The following is a 15797-nucleotide window of genomic DNA, read 5'->3' on the forward strand; positions in this document are numbered from 1 at the left end:
CTACGTTTGCAAAGCGCAGGACGATGTCCGAGGTCGCGCAGGCCGATTCTGTGAGCGTGGTGCTGTCGAGATCGCCGATGAGGGCGTGGGGAGTGTGAGTACCTTTTCGTGACTGCTGCGGCCCTTGCTTGGTCGCGGACTAGGGCTGCGATCTCGTAGCCTGGGTGGGTGGTTGTTCGGAGGTTGAGGGTTGTGCTGCCGAGGTAGCCTGTTGCGCCAGTATCGTACCAATTGGTTCATTCAATCGCGGGTTAGTGGAGTTGAGGTACCGGTACCGACGCCGTGGTGTGGGTTTGTTGGAAGGCGTGAACAAAGATCTTGGGAGCCACATCTCCTTTTTTTAATTTTTACCTTTAGGGGGGGGGGTAATGAATTGTCGGGGGTTACATGAGAATACCGGCATCAGATCCCGTGTTCTTGGAGTGATGCATAGCATACTACTACTCTATCAATTTTTGAGTTTTTCATTGATTTATACTCTCCTCTAACTCTACGAGTGCTCGAGTAGCTATGATATCTATCTTCCCGCCCACCCGCCAGCCAGGACAACGAAAAGCGAATCCACTAAGCACATCCTCGCAATTCCAAACCCCAAATTCCACCCCCACCCTCCCTCTCAAACCATCCAAAACCATCCCTCCCTTCCTCCCTCCCGCTAGAGATCCTCCTTTACACCTTTGGTCCACATCACACCACCTACCCGAGTACTCTGCCCCCCCCCAGTTATCCGCAGGACCCATCGCAGCACTGTGGCGCTTTGCGGTACCAGTACTTACGGCACTCATATATGATAGTCTAGTACTCGTACAGGTACCGGTGTCTATGGTATTTATGCGGTAGGGTATCATAATAAAGGGCTTGACCGTCACGTGATACCATCAGTGCTACATTTACAGGTAGCATTTGTCGGGTTTGTACGAGTAGTTACTGTGGTGGTGTTTTGTTTTGTTTTGTTTTTCTTCTTTCTTTCCGGCTAGGGTTTTGAAGGTGTGTACGAGTACGGTATCATACTTGTGGGTGGGTAGGTACCATAGGTGGTGGGGAGGGGAGGGATGGATCGGTGGGTTATCGGTTGTCGGCCGGGAAGGGACTGGGTGGCGGGGTGTGTGCTTGGGTTGAGGGTGAAGGGGAGGGGGGTATGATGGTAGTAATTCAAAGATTGGCGGGAAAGTGCAAGGAGTAGTAGACTAGGGGTTTGTTTATGCGTTATGGTTTGCTATGGGGGGGGTTAGTCTGAAGTTTCTGGAGACCGGTGTTCCCGAGTGATTGACTATGACTGTCTGTTGGCGATGGTGGTGGTAGGGGTGGTCAGGATGGCTTAAGCGGTGATCTCCAGAGATTTATCGGGTGTAGGAAATATACATATAGAGAGAGAGCCTTTGAGACTATTTTGTGCTTATATACTTCGGAGGAATTGATTTGCAGGGCCGTCTACGGGAACGGAGAAGAACAACGGATCGCAACAGGGGAGAAGTAGGTTAGGTGGAGGACCATGCCTGACTGACCTCTGCCTGTCGGCTTTTCTCTACAAACTCTGACCACTCCTCCCAGGCTTTCCCGCTTGCGATGCCTTCATTTGCCTTCTCCACTGCGTTCTTCCAGACCGCACCTTTTGCCACTGTTCCCTCGGGTACTCGCTCGACTGGGCCCAGGAGCCCAGAGATAGCTATGAGGGCTGCTGTGTTCACCAGTACAAAGTCCTTCACAGCCTTCTCGTCATCTTGCGCCTGTCCTTTGAGCAGTCTCTCCAAGATTGCGGCATTCTCATCAGGACCTTTGCCTCCAGCAACTTTGGAAAGGGAGTGCGTAGGAATTCCAAAGGTCTCCGTGGGGTGAACAAAAAAGTGGTCCACCATGACCTCCTTTGTCTTAGGATCCTCCAATAGCCTCCAGCATTCGGTCCTACGTTCACACGAGACTTCATCGAGACCCTCTTCCCCGCATACTACCATTCCTTTGCTAGATCCCAGGATCTTCAATGTTTCGGCAAAGACTTGGCCAAGTTCCCGCCTACCGACGCCAATGATTCTTGCTTCTAGACCTCCCGGAACCGAGTAGTCGATTGGGTTGGCTAGAGGTCCAAGAAGATTAAAGATGGTTCGGTGTCCTAACTCGCGGCGAATAGGAGCCACATGGCGCACAGCCGGATGGAAAACAGGGGCATAAAGAAAGCAGAAGTTCCCCCTCGAAGGCTTATTGAAGATCGATGCAACAATGGATGGCGTTATAGCCATAAGCTTCGCACCTAGAGATGTGAGAATATCTGCACTACCTGATGCGGACGTGGAGGCTTTGTTCCCGTGCTTGCCTGTGAAACATTGAAACTGTTACTTCACGGTAATGTGTTACAGGGTGGGAGCAACGTGTACATATTCTTAACCCGCACCCGGAGGCTAATATCGCGGAAGTTGTAGATACATTGAAGGTATTATGACCGTCGCCCCCCGTGCCAACTATATCGACCTGCCTACTATTAGCTACAGTCCTGGTCTCTGATCCAGATAGCGGGCTCACCAAACCACCCCCGTACTTTCCTTCAGAAGTCTCATCTCCCCAGGCATCTGCCCGCAGCCCGTCAACCTTTAACCCAGCGGTTCTCATGGCCCTCGCAGCAGCAGCAATAATCTCTGGCTTCTGGTCCAACTTTGTAAAATGCAATGTCGTTAATAGCGTCCCCGTTTGTACTGGCGAGAGCTCATCGTTGAAGCTATGGGTAATAGCCTTCGTGATATCTTCGGGAGATATAGTGTCCGGAGACTCGGACAGCGCTTTTAAAAGCGATAATATAGATATTTTGGGTTCTGCCATGATGCCGTGAGGTGGGGTGGAGGTGGGTTGAATGAATGAATGGACGGGTGAGTGGATGGATGAATGGATGGATGGATGGATGGAGGAGTACTACAGTAGGGCCCGTTTACCTAACCGCCTGCGTCTAAAATTTGCGTGATGAAACTATACTTTGACGTTTTGCCAATGTCACGTTGTAACAGACGGTGCAAAACCGTTTACCGGTATGATAATTATGATACCTTATTTTCGACCGTCTAAAAATCTCGGTGCTAGACGGTCAAAACAAGACGTTGTTCCAGAGGTGCTGTTGCAACGTCCGTCTCGCCGGATCGATAGATTGTGAGATTTTTCGCCCTTCAGTACTAGACAGTTGATAGGAATACCAATATGAGAACTTGACGGTGCAGACGGTGCATTAGGTAAACACCAAACCATGTATGGTGCCGGACGTCCAAAAGGTGGTACCAGTGGGGGATTCAAAATGTAATGCCTTACATAATCAGGGTAAGGGGTAAAATGCAGGAAACCCAAAATATATTGCATATCTGCATCTATTTATGCATGTTTTATTATTAAAAATACATGATAGAACTAGAAATAGCCTTGTAATTTATTTAAAAGTATAAAAACACTTTTATTGATAAATTTGATTATAGTATTACTACTAATACTAACAAGAGACACAGAGATGAGAGGCATAGCATCTATGTACAATACTCTCATACTCAGGAGTAGCATATATAATACCAGACCGATATGCTTCGATAATTCTATCAGTAGGTGTAGCGATCCCTCTTCAGATGGTTAGTTCTTGGTGATGGGGAATGATACTTCTCTTCTCCTGTTTCTTTCCTTAGTCTTACGATAGCACTAGGCCTCTGCCTACATCACTGAGAGTACAAGACCTTTGTCTTCTATCAGGAATGCCTAATCGTAAGCTGTCTCTAACTCTTCTTCGTGAAGAACTTTCCTTGGCGTAATGATGACGTTGCAATAAAGATAAAGATTGTAAAGGTGTTTTATATTCGTTAAAGTAATAAGTAGGAAAAGTACTTAGAATTTAATCTAATTTTATTTAAACTCGTACTGCCAACACTGGCATACGAGGAGCCCCCGCTGGCACAGGGATACCGCTAACCAGTATACCACTAATCCTAAGCTAACTAAGTCTACGGCCCCGCACCTGCCATCCCTGAGTCATGCCCACACGAGAACTAATTACAAGGCTATCAAACAACCCAGCATCCACCCTGGTCCTAGTCCATAGCCCCTCTGGTATGAAGCCAACCAGCACTAAGCGTAGCCAAAGCTGAGCAAAAGACCAACCCGATCAGGTTCTTTGTTCAACAAACATAAAATCACTACCACCCGGTCTGAAAACCATCCTGCGAAACCTTCACCACAAAGGAAAACCAACAAACACACAAACTAAATCTACAGGTGACACAATGGCAGGGAGGAGACAACCTATATGTCCATCTCTCATACCCGCATGCCAGGCTGTCAACCCTATGAACCCACTTTACCGGTTGCCTCTGAAGAGCATACTGGTTAGGAGGACCTGTACCTACTGCCTGTCCCCCAACCAAAATAACACAAACATAAGAAATACATAGAGGTAGTAACAGACCAAAAAAGACCAGTAGGGCCTATCTCCTACCTGTGGTGCCATGCCCCTTCCTGCTAAACCTGTAGCTCAACCAAAGAAACCAAACAAACTCCACAAAATCCAGCGCGCAAGACCTAAACAAGTCCAACCAGGTAGTCACAACCCACTATCCGCACAGGTGGCCATCAGCCAGCCAGTCTATCGGGGAGCTTTGCAGCACTCGGCAGCTTTACCCAACAGCTCAGGCCGGACTGAAAACACTTAATTAGACCTCACCCAACCTAACACAGGCCCAACCAGTACTCGCAGTTGCCTCTCCCCCCCCAATCAGTCCCCTCCAAGCCCCACACACCAGACGCCACAGAGTCCATCCAGCCCCCCCAGCCCTTCAGATAGATCAACCATCCGACAGCCACAGGACAGCCTATACCTAGCCCAGTCAGGCAGCTACTGGTTTTCGCCACACTATCTGAACCATAGCCTTCAGCACCTTGTAACCGATGGGGGCCCACCAGCGGCAGCTGGGAGCCACAAAAGAGGCAGCACTAATACTGAAAAGTACCGGCACCAGCCACACCATCCAACCCAGTCGAACCAAAGTTTAACCAAGCTGGGAAAGAGTAGGCAGAGCCAGCTGAAGCCTGCCCCACAGGTCTGGCAATTAGTACAGACAGAACGACGGGCAAGAGGCGCCCCCAACTAACGCGACATGAAGGGAGAGGGCGAGCGAACAGAAGCAGACAAACAGAAGGTAGGCCCCACTTGCAATGGGTGAAGCCGCCAACCACAATTCACAACCGAACCACCTAAACACACAGACAATACGAGTATCTGGCAGCTAATTGTCTCACACCACTCCAGGCAGCAATAAAAAACCATACCAGGTGGTAATACTTTTCAGGGTTAAAGCCATACCTACCGAAGCGAGGAGGAGATTCCTGACTAAACCACCGTACATGCCACAAGGATGAGAACTCCAAGGGAATAGTGATAAACAATATTGTAGGATTCTGACTGTAGAAATGAAAACATAACGAGGAGTGACCGGGTGGGTACCGCCCTGCTACCTGAGGAATGATGTAGCTGGTACGACAAGTTGATACTTGGGAAGGTTATCAGTCTAACTCAAGGGCGTTATGTATCATGAGAACTAAGGACTCTGTTAAAACCCAACAAGAAACATGACATGGCCCAAAGAACGACATGGGTGATTCCCCCAAACACAACGTTCAATCCCCCTCAATCGAATGTGAAACCTGCGAGTAGATGATAGACAGGAAGCCAAAGATATTTTACCGAAAGGGACTCATAAGCGACCGTGATGAATAGCTTGAAGTACCAATATTGTGAGATAGCCAGCAGGTAACGAAACGAGAAGCAAACAAGTAGTCCGCCACACAACGCCAACAGGCCTCAACACCAAGAACCCCAGGAACTACTGAGCGAACTCAGATATCTCCCCCAGAATTTAAGGCATCAAGGCCCATCGTAGGTGCGAAAGAAACTCTCGGGGTGAAGTAATGGCAAGGACGAGGAAAAGTAGTTAGAACAAAGTGTGAAGAACCTATCCTCCTCAGCCACATCGGCCTCCTTATATAGTATTCTTCCCGCCCGTAGTCATGTGACCAAAAGTGGTCACATGTGCGAAACTAAATTATAACAAACTAATCATGTGACCAAAGTGGTCACATACTCAAAACTCATGACCTCATAGCAAGGTCATGTGCGAAAACTCATAAACTAATCATAACACAATAAATAAGTTATATGACTTGAGTGAGTCATATGCGTAAAACCCATGACATCATAACAAGGTCATGTGCAAAACATAAATCATATATGCCAAACATACCCGCAAGGCACACTCGCAAGGCATACTTGTCAGGCGTACATCTCATAACTCATAATCAAGTCATATACGCAACACAACAAATCATAATATAGTAAGTCATATGACTCAAATGAGTCATATGCGTGAAACAATAACATACCTATGACTCATAATCATGAGTTATGTGAAAACCTTTTCCGTGCCAAGCCACGTTCATGACAGTACGGGCCCAGTACTTTCAAATCAACTTCTTTGACACACTAGCTAATACCTCAGGAACCAACCACTTCAATGACTCAAAGTCATACTCACATCTCTCACGGATGTAATGCTTGGCAGCACTCCAGAAATATTCTATGTAGTTAATTTCACAGTAGAATGCAGGAAAATAAATTCCATGGCCAGCTTTTATAATTGCCTCTTCAGTTTGGTTTTTCTGACTTTGAAAATCAGGTTAGACTGCAAGGAGGGCACGTGCATAGCAGCTTCCTCCACTCAGATACTGTGGATTTGGCTTTGTTGATTTACCAGTTGAAGATTTGATGGTACATTGTGTAAGAAAGTATCTATTTACTGACCATAGGCCTCACTCAAGCAATACTTGTCGCAGGCCCTTGGATGTTCCATCTGGAAGGTTAAGGACTGTATATAGCTCACTTTTTGGATGATTGGCATTAGCAACATCTGTGTCTTACATTGACTTAGTGTTCTTCCCTCCTGGCTCTAAATTCATTTTTGATACAGGAAGAGTATCATTGGCAAACTTGTAATAATTGCAGGAATTGTTGAAGACAAAAAGGGCTTTACATCCAGGGAATTGTACCTCACAGGCTGGAATAGCTTTGTCAATCACCTGGCTGAGTAGCCGGTCACCAGTCCACCAACTATTCCCACCACACTTCATAATCTCACAGGCATTGCCATCTTTCAAACATCTAATAGGTCTAGTAATGTCAGACACATGCAATCTTTGGCCTTTTCCTTTCTTTCTCAATAGTTGATGCTCAGTATGGATCCAGATAAAATGTCTCCCATTGTCCAAATTAAAAGTACACTCATCTTGAGTGATCAAGATTAAAGGCTGTCCTTCACCGTTAAGTTGGAGTTGATGCGGAATTTCCTGAAGGCGTTCATCCCAGTGAAGAAATTAATATTAATATGGTTCTATCCAAGGTAGAAACACATTATCCTGATGGTTCTTAATATCTGCTCGCTTATATCCATCGTTATAGACTTTTTTTGTATTTAAACTTCAATTTGCATAACTATCTCCTTGCAGTTCTGGAACCAATAGTTTTCTCAACCTCTCGAGTAAATGTATTCGCTGACCAGTTTATAATATCCTCATCAGTTGGTGCCTGATGCCAGTGGGCTACAACTGCCTTGGCCAATCTATATGAGGTCAACTCTGTTTATTCCTTATTAGCTAATTTGACCAACTAAATACCAAATAAATATGTAACATAGAATGGACTTGACTTACTCTCTCCTACTTGAAGGATATATTGACACATAGCCAGCATTGTTTCTGAATCTTCCAATAATGTTACCACTCTGCATTTTCTGCTGCAATGTGGTTCAGATATAAGTTGCTTTTGAACGCAGGAGACCTCATGAGCCATGATACAATTTTGAACCTTTCTTCCCTATCCACTATCTTCTACAACTCTTTGTACAAGCTGTTTGCATATCAGTAGTCTGGTTGATGCTCCTGTAAACATATCAGTACCCCGGAGTGCCTTTTCCTTATTCTGTATTTGCAGTTTGAGGAAAGGATAAACTTTGTAATGATATTTGAAATATAGTCCAGTGGGTCAGTTTTCAAGTTTCCCCTTATGGTTGGAAACTTTACACTGCATCACTCGATATACTGCCTTGAGGATAGATAAGTATTATAGACATGGTTTGTCAATAAACATTTGACGTCGAGGTCAACTCTTATAATCTAGCTGTAATTCTGTATCCAGTTAACTTTCTTCACTTTCCTGCATGACAGGAGGAACAGGCTCTTGGTAAGACATCGCAGGTAAAACTGGCACTAGAACTTGTTGAACTTTGTTGACAGCTTTCTTTTTGGAGGATTTACGGACACGAAGGGCATTTGCTGTTGATTCGTTATCCTGAATCTCTCCATTCTATTTGGTTCAACTATTAGTCTTTTCTCATCATATATGTGTTAATTTTGGCTGATTTAAAGAATTATGAACCTCTAAATGAGCTTGCTTTTGCTTTTCTCTGCAGGCTCTGGATTTGAGAGTATAGGGGTTTGTTGAGGAAGGAAGTGAGCGAGATTTTGACTTTGCAATAGGCGGTACAAATTGGTTGAGTTGGATTGATAAAGACATATTGGCTGCATTTAGGCAGAATAAAGTGAGTGTCTTAGACAATGAAGGCTTCTGGAAGTAAACAAAAGATCTTTGTTTTAGATATTATGAAAATTATAGACAATACTAGATGACTAATATAAAATAATTAAAAAAAAATAAGTAAACCAGCACTGTGACTCGAACTTCAGACCTCTTTGGTTAAATTTCTTGGCATCCACCCCTGACCCTGATTATATAAGGCATTACATTTTGAATCTCCCACTGGTACCCCTTTTGGACGTCCGCCACCATACTCGTGCCACGGTTGCTCCTGGCTTACCTGGGAGGCCGGGAAAGGGGGATGATTATCTCTGGGAATCTTTTATCAAGATACCGGTGTCGGTGCTTGTGTTCGAGGAGGCTCGGGAGAATTTCAAAGGTCGACTACCCGAGCATGTACTCGAGCACTTGCTGAGCGCCGTGCCGGAGTGCCACACATTGCACTCGGAGGAAGGTGTCGTTCTCGAAAAGGTGTCCGGGACCTGCTCCGGGAAGAGCTGCACGGTAGGGCAGCCAATGTTAAACATCAGTTTGATATATCGACTTCTTGGCGGCGGTTTCTGACCAGTTGTTTAAGATGAGCGGGTCGATCATGTCGATGAGAGAACTTCTGTGTTGGTGCGGGAGCAGTGGCAGGTGGCCGTGGGATACGGGTTATCTGTGGTGTGAAACACAGTATGATATGATACCAGGACAAAACGTTTTGCTGACCCCGGGTTTTACACCAAAAATGGACATTTTCAAACAGTCAATTCCCAACACTACCTTCATGAAAACACTTTAAATGCTTCCACCAGCCAGATAATTACTATGTATTTAAACCTAGAAGAGCAGAACTGCAGGGGATCAAAACTGTGTCCATAGTTTACAATTGTGTTGATCACTCTGAAAGCGACCTAAATTTTTGTATGGGGTGACACAAAAAGGTACACGGCAACCAAATACCTCAGACTAAACAACATTCCCTCCACTTTATTACCATAATTAAAAATTCTGTAATTTCCTCCATGTTTTCTACAGGCTTGCCAATGCACTGCTGAATTTTGGCAAATTCTCATTGGCATTGGGCTGTGGGAGAGGGTAGTGAAGGTTGATTGATACTTTTGGTGTAAAAAGGGCAAACCGCGAAACGTTTGTCCTAGTACTCGTACTTTAAGTTGGAAGTGTACAAGTACTGTACTTGTACTGTAGGATATCGAGTTGATGCCGTAGGGTATGATACCGAAATTCATAATGATAGCTCGATGAGGCACATACTAGGGGGTCAAGTGGACCGAGACCTCGCCATTAGGGAGCAAGTATAGTGGGGGGTTCTAAAGCTCTGAAGAATACCGGCACTGTACGCATGTTGAATGATGTTCGCCGAAGATTCCTAGAGTGAAAGAGTTTGAAGCTTGCTAACATAAGTCATGGTAACCATCAGGAAGATCAAGATTTGGAGCATGCGGCTCTTCTACATTCGATGGCAATAGAAAGAGCCGGCAACCGGTAAATTAATTCAGCCTAAGTCAATTCCGTTCGGATGCCGTACCCGAGTATGATAGGGAAAATTTGTCCGGGATTCGATGTACGAGTAGTTGTGCTGCACTCGTACAGACGCTGATCTTTCAGCGAGACAGGAATTGAAACGGCCAACGTGTCTCAGAAGGGGCTTCCCACTGGCTATCACGCTTGAGTGAGAGGGATGGCAAGAAATTTGCACCGAGCCGGCAAACAATGACGCAGTGCCATTCTCGATGCCGTATTCTACGCTGTACCATGGTATGAACGGGTTCTTCACACGGAGACGGTATTTACCGTAGAACGCCGCACATTTGAGAATGAAGAGAGTGGAGCAACCAGGAGCGTTGATATCGGTTGAAAATCAAGTTCTCACCACCTTGTTGAACTTCCAACTCTCATTTCCTCTCTCGCCCCTCCCCCCTTTTCCGTCATTCCATCGTATTTGTCCACTCGGTTCAAATCCATCATTTCCAAGCTCTAAGCTACTACTATACTCGTAAAGCCAAATTCTGTTTTTTGGCGTTGGCGTGATCCGTACTATCCTACCTGCCCCTTTACACCAACTAACTTACCGACACAAGATAATACGGTACGGCACTCCTTTTATTTTTATTTTTTATTCTCGCCTTTCTCTGCCACGGTAAAATAGACTTCCTTTCTCCTATCGAATCCATTCGAAAAAAAAGATAAGATGTCATCGACATCCGACTCCACAAACAACAATAAACGCAAAAGGATAGGTTCGCGAAGTGACCCCGATATTCTAGTGGAAGTCCATCAACCGACATCAGGTGAAGAGGCCGATGCAGAGCTTTCCTACGATTCGGCTCCTACTGCTGGAGTGAACGCTGCGGTATCATCTCCATCGAAGCTTCCTCTCGAAACCCAAGCAGCTAAACGAGCCAAGAGGCGCACGAGCATTGATATTAATGATGAAGGAGAAAGATCATCAACCACCGAAGGTAGTAGCACCATTGAGGAACGTGTCCGGGAAGGTGCTGGTAGGAAGAGGTCTCTCGGCACTCCCATGAGGACCGGCTCAAATTCGAGTATTAATAGTGTCGCCGGGGGTGGTGTCGCTCCTCCGCCCATGGTTCCCCCACAACAGGCCGGATCGTTGGCTCCTGCTGGATACTCAATGAACCCGCCACCGACCGATCGGCCGGTCAGGATTTATGCCGACGGTGTCTTTGATTTGTTCCATCTCGGGTGGGTACCGCAATGCTTCCATCCAGCCTTGTCGTGGTCGACAATTGGAGCTGACGTTATGCGCCACGAATAGGCACATGCGGCAGCTAGAGCAAGCGAAGAAAGCTTTCCCAAATACCTACCTTCTCGTCGGCATCCCAAATGATACCGAGACCCATAAGCGAAAAGGTCTTACAGTTCTCACGGACCAAGAACGGGCGGAGACGTTGCGACACTGCAAATGGGTGGATGAGGTCATCGAAAATGCACCCTGGAGTGTTAACCCAGAATTCCTTGCCGAACACTCGATCGACTATATTGCCCATGATGACGAGCCCTATGCGAGTGCTGATTCCGACGATATCTACCGTCCTTGTAAGGAGGCTGGAAAGTTTCTCGTTACCCAGAGAACCGACGGGATCTCCACGACGTACATCATTACTAAGTATAAAGCATTCTTCTCTGGTTGCGATGCGGGCCTGGTAAAAGCCCCATGTGAGGAGACTACCGGTAGGCTAATTACAAGCGGTGATTACCATATCATTTGAATCTAGGATCGTGCGGGATTACGAAAAATATATTATGCGACAGCTTCGTCGTGGTACCAGCCGCCAGGAACTCAATGTCTCTTGGCTGAAGAAGAACGAACTAGATTTAAAACGACATGTCACAGAACTTCGGGAGACCATCAAGAATAACTGGTCAACCACCGGCCGGGAACTGAGGGACGAATTCCGTAACTACTGGGCCCCCTCGCCCAGACCGTCTTCACCCTACCAATTCGGGGCCTCTAATGGTGGTTCGAAGGACACCCTTTCACCACAGCATGAGAGGAATAATCCAACGTTGATGCATCTTGAGCCTCCTTCCCGGCCCCAGTCACCTCATACCGAGTTTGCCAATGGGTATTCATTGGGCCTTATCGGAGGTGTTAGATCTTGGGTGGGTCGAGCTATTTGAATTTTCAACCCGTACGCAACTGACATGCAGTTTCTGAGCCTTTAGATGCGATCAAGAGCAACTCCCCGTGGATCAATGGCAGCTTCAGAAGCCTCCTCTGACGACGAAGACGTAGAAAGCCCGGATGAGGGGAAATCGAAGAATGGCGAGGAAGATCTCATTCAGAGCGAATTGAACAGGGTGGTTGGCAATAATGTAACCATCACTGCCGATAAGGCCTCTCCAAGACCCTAGGCTTATCGGGTAATCGGCCGTTCGCTCGAGTTTTCAGCCCTCCTTTCGGCAGCTTCCCGTTTCTGCGTGATCCCCGACCCGGGAATTCGTCTCTAAAAAATACTATGGGCTCTGGCTCGCCCTTTGCTAGAGGCATACTCCTTTCTAGTTTTTCTTTCTTTTGCAGTGATTCTCTCTTTGCCGATCCTTATCTCCTTTCTGGGCATTCATGGTGTCAATTCCTTGTTTGGGTTTTTGCCTTCTGTGGTGCATTTCCTAAGGTATATGGTATTTATAAATTGCTATCATAATATCCCCATATCGCTCTTCAATAAACTATCTACCGTAGTTAAAATTGTTTCGCTATGTTGTGTGTGTGTGCCGTATAGCCCTGGGGGTAAGGAGGACTTTTTTTGTCCCATCAAAACCTAGTATGCGAGAAACCTGTCAAGTCCGCGAGAAATCAGAGAGACGTCCATAAAAATTAAAACCAAGTATCAAACCCCATGTAAAGCCAACCCATTATAATAATATCTGGCCGTCCAGTCACCGGATAGAAGTCCCATCAGAATCCGTACCCCCCGCCCAAATGCCGCGACTCTCCATCTCAACACTAGCCATAGCCTCAGCAACCACCTCCAATCTCCTCGTGACGTCCTGGACGGACCGGGCGACACGAGCGAAGTGCTCATCGTTAGCCAAGCGCCTCTTGCGGGCAAGCAATATATCCCCCTCAGTCTCCAACATATCACCCCCCTCTTCTCCCCCAGCAGCAGAACCAGCTACGCCCTTCCCCTTCCCAGCATCCCTCCCAAAAGCCCCCCTACCAAACTCCACATGCTCCCCATCCAGCCCTGCCCCCCCCTCCTCCTCTTCACTCCTCATCCAAGCCTGCGCAAGCGCGATTTGCGCCGCGCGCAATTCCTCCAGGCACTTTGCGTGCGAGGAGCCGAACACGTGATCCGCCGAGAGCTCGACTTCTTGTAGTTTTTGCTGCATCTCCGCCCACATCTTTTCGTGCGCATCGCCACTCCCTCCGCCCCCGGATGTGGAGGAGGAAGAAGACGTTTTCACGCGGAACATGGGTGCGTCGGGGACGTCTCTTGCTGCTGCAGTTGCAGAAGCAGCAGCGGGTGTGGGGGAGGGGGAGGAGGATTTGCCGGGGTTGTTATTGCTGTCGCCGTCGTAACTGTGTAGGATACCACTGGGCAGTAGTGGTGTCGTAGCGATGTGCGTCGCTGAAGTTATCGCCGAAGGCAATGAGATGTCCGATGTGCGTCGGTAGGGGTTCCTCGGCGATGGCGATGGTGACGATGGTGATGATGATGACGGGAGTGGCGGGAAGAGCGATTTTCTGCCGGGTGATTTGGGAGCTGTGTTTTGTTGTGCTTGTGCGTTTTGGGATGGGGATGGGGATGGGGGTGTAGGCGTCGCGGGCTTGCGGCGGAAGCGGGGGGATGAGGACATTTTGAATGGAGGTTGGAGAGTTGGGCCTCGTGGGTGGGTGTATGGGTGTTGGGATTGGCTGTGCTGTGTGCTATTGCGGGGTAGGGTGGGAGGTGGACGGGTGAAGATTTGCCCACTGGAGTGTTGTGCTGATTAGTCTCTCGCTTACTCCCTCGCTCGTATGATGATGGGGCGGTGCTGTGGTGTGGTGAGAAGGAAGGAAGGAAAGGGCAAAAGCGCCATCGGATACGATACGAGCGTTAACCAACAATATCTTGGCATTTATGCCTTTCTAGCACGTGCATGCGCGTTATGCACTCGATATGAGTCCACGTTACAGGGACCACAGGAAGACATGTAATATCACTCGGCGAAGTTGTGCCAAGTGTAGTGTTTTGTTTTTTGTTGTTGTTTTTCTCCCCTGGGAGGAATGGCTTCCGGGACGGATATTCGGTGGCACCGAGGTTCTGAGGGTCTGCTCTTCGGCATGATAGGGTTTATCGGGTTCGGGGGATTCGCGGTCTGCTGAAGCTCCGATGTCGTGGCGGGTGGGATTTGCGGGTGAGATGCGGTTGGTCGGCTGTGGGTGAGGGGGAATTCCCATTGCATAGGAACGGATGGAGGGATGCGGGCATTATCGTACTTTCAGATAGGAGTATGGTGGTATTGGAGCGGGCTCGCTCAATGCAATGCATGAGCTCACATCTGCTGAACAGTCGCGACAAGGTGCCGACCGGACACTAGGGAAAATATTTACCCACTACGGGTTTATAAATGTCTTCAGTAGTATCAATAAAACATCAATTATTTACACCTAACACCCCATTCTTGCACCTTTTTCTCAATCAAAACCCTAACCCCACAAGGCGCACCGTCTTTCATCCCATTGATATTTTTCCGCTCCTATCGTTCCCATTACTCCCTGGCGGGCCCCACCGCTTCCTCCTCGGTTTCCACGATCATTCCTAGTAGGCATCCTGGATTGTTGTGGTAGTACCAGGGGTGGGAGATGGGTCAGGTCGCAATGATGTTACAATGTGGTTGCAATCCCACCACAATCTCCCTTGGCTGCCACGAATCTAATTCCGACATTGTCTTCCCCGGTCACTGCCTTGTCGCGATTGTACGTCCGTTTACCGGTATGAAATCCAATCCACTCATCCCTCCTCCTCTCCCTCCTCTCCGGTGTTTCCCAATCCATCCCAACGCCTTCTCCTCCAAAATTCTCTCCTTCCTCGCCTCCTCCACATCAGCCACATCCCTGCACACCCACTCCTCCAAAACCCCCACAAACTCCACCCCCTTCCCCGCGTCCAGCAACTCCCCGCTCCCAAGCACCGTCCGGACAAACACCCAAATGCTCTCGTGGCCCCGCGCAATCCCGTGCGCGAACTGCATGCTCTTTTCCACAATATCCGCCAATTGTGCCCGGAACGAGTACGGGTTTGGGTGCTCTAGTGTCTGAAAGAACAAGAACTGCAGGAACGACCACACGCTGGTGTCCGACACGTGGCAGAGGGCAAAGTTCGCCGTACGCTCGAGGACGTATGGGAGCTGAGGGCCGGATGGGGAACGCGGGAGGAAGAATTTGGTGGCGAAGCGGGCGTGGTTCCAGGCCTTCTCCATCGCTCAGTCATAGCTGTAGAATGAGATGAAGGAGGGGGAGGAAGGGGGGTCTCCTACGTAGTAATTCCTAGGGTGCACCTCCGCACTAGCTTCCACAACCGCCAATTCCGCCTCGATCCCTTCTTCCAAAACCCCGAACCTCTCGGTCAACCACCGCCTGTAACTCCATAGCAACGGGCTCTTGTTGTGTTTGTTCAACGGGGACGTCAGGAAGCTCTCTATTAGTCTGATTTCGTCCCGACCGCTATTGGCGCCTTTGCCCAGG

General features: G+C 48.0%; 4 protein-coding genes; 1 reads left to right on the forward strand and 3 right to left on the reverse strand.

Moving 5' to 3' along the window:
• Nucleotides 1–1374: 1374 nt before the first annotated feature.
• On the reverse strand, nucleotides 1375–2843 carry GSTUM_00003941001 (uncharacterized protein). XM_002835118.2 has 3 exons: nucleotides 2515–2843; nucleotides 2370–2463; nucleotides 1375–2308 (listed from the first exon to the last, which is right to left on the reverse strand). Exons 1-3 carry the CDS (start codon nucleotides 2806–2808, stop codon nucleotides 1479–1481), a joined length of 1218 nt encoding a protein of 405 aa, XP_002835164.1. The 5' UTR covers nucleotides 2809–2843; the 3' UTR covers nucleotides 1375–1478.
• A 7700-nt stretch (nucleotides 2844–10543) lies between these two features.
• On the forward strand, nucleotides 10544–12581 carry GSTUM_00003942001 (uncharacterized protein). XM_002835119.2 has 5 exons: nucleotides 10544–10952; nucleotides 11007–11308; nucleotides 11382–11732; nucleotides 11842–12229; nucleotides 12293–12581. The coding sequence occupies exons 1-5, from the start codon at nucleotides 10791–10793 to the stop codon at nucleotides 12479–12481; spliced, it is 1392 nt and encodes a 463-aa protein (XP_002835165.1). The 5' UTR covers nucleotides 10544–10790; the 3' UTR covers nucleotides 12482–12581.
• A 44-nt stretch (nucleotides 12582–12625) lies between these two features.
• Nucleotides 12626–12733, reverse strand: GSTUM_00003943001 (uncharacterized protein; the record flags this gene model as incomplete). The annotated part of the gene is made up of 1 exon (XM_002835120.1): nucleotides 12626–12733. One exon carries the CDS (start codon nucleotides 12731–12733, stop codon nucleotides 12626–12628), a length of 108 nt encoding a protein of 35 aa, XP_002835166.1.
• Nucleotides 12734–12737: 4 nt separating this feature from the next.
• On the reverse strand, nucleotides 12738–13978 carry GSTUM_00003944001 (uncharacterized protein). XM_002835121.2 has 2 exons: nucleotides 12980–13978; nucleotides 12738–12904 (listed from the first exon to the last, which is right to left on the reverse strand). The coding sequence occupies exon 1, from the start codon at nucleotides 13541–13543 to the stop codon at nucleotides 13007–13009; it is 537 nt and encodes a 178-aa protein (XP_002835167.1). The 5' UTR covers nucleotides 13544–13978; the 3' UTR covers nucleotides 12738–12904; nucleotides 12980–13006.
• Nucleotides 13979–15797: the final 1819 nt, after the last annotated feature.

This window comes from Tuber melanosporum (genome assembly GCF_000151645.1).
Source record: "Tuber melanosporum whole genome shotgun sequence assembly, scaffold_1, strain Mel28".
NCBI classification, from domain to species: domain Eukaryota; kingdom Fungi; phylum Ascomycota; class Pezizomycetes; order Pezizales; family Tuberaceae; genus Tuber; species Tuber melanosporum.

Excerpts from the sequence above, each read along its gene's own strand:
- GSTUM_00003941001 (XM_002835118.2), bottom strand. The coding sequence starts at position 2,808 with ATGGCAGAACCCAAAATATCTATATTATCGCTTTTAAAAGCGCTGTCC. Across the intron at positions 2,464-2,514 it reads GAAAGTACGGGGGTGGTTTG|GTCGATATAGTTGGCACGGG; the intron begins GTGAGCCCGCTA and ends AATAGTAGGCAG. Across the intron at positions 2,309-2,369 it reads CGGGTGCGGGTTAAGAATAT|GCAAGCACGGGAACAAAGCC; the intron begins GTACACGTTGCT and ends AATGTTTCACAG.
- GSTUM_00003942001 (XM_002835119.2), top strand. The coding sequence starts at position 10,791 with ATGTCATCGACATCCGACTCCACAAACAACAATAAACGCAAAAGGATA. Across the intron at positions 11,733-11,841 it reads ACGACGTACATCATTACTAA|GATCGTGCGGGATTACGAAA; the intron begins GTATAAAGCATT and ends ATTTGAATCTAG. Across the intron at positions 12,230-12,292 it reads TCGGAGGTGTTAGATCTTGG|ATGCGATCAAGAGCAACTCC; the intron begins GTGGGTCGAGCT and ends CTGAGCCTTTAG.
- GSTUM_00003944001 (XM_002835121.2), bottom strand. The coding sequence starts at position 13,543 with ATGTTCCGCGTGAAAACGTCTTCTTCCTCCTCCACATCCGGGGGCGGA.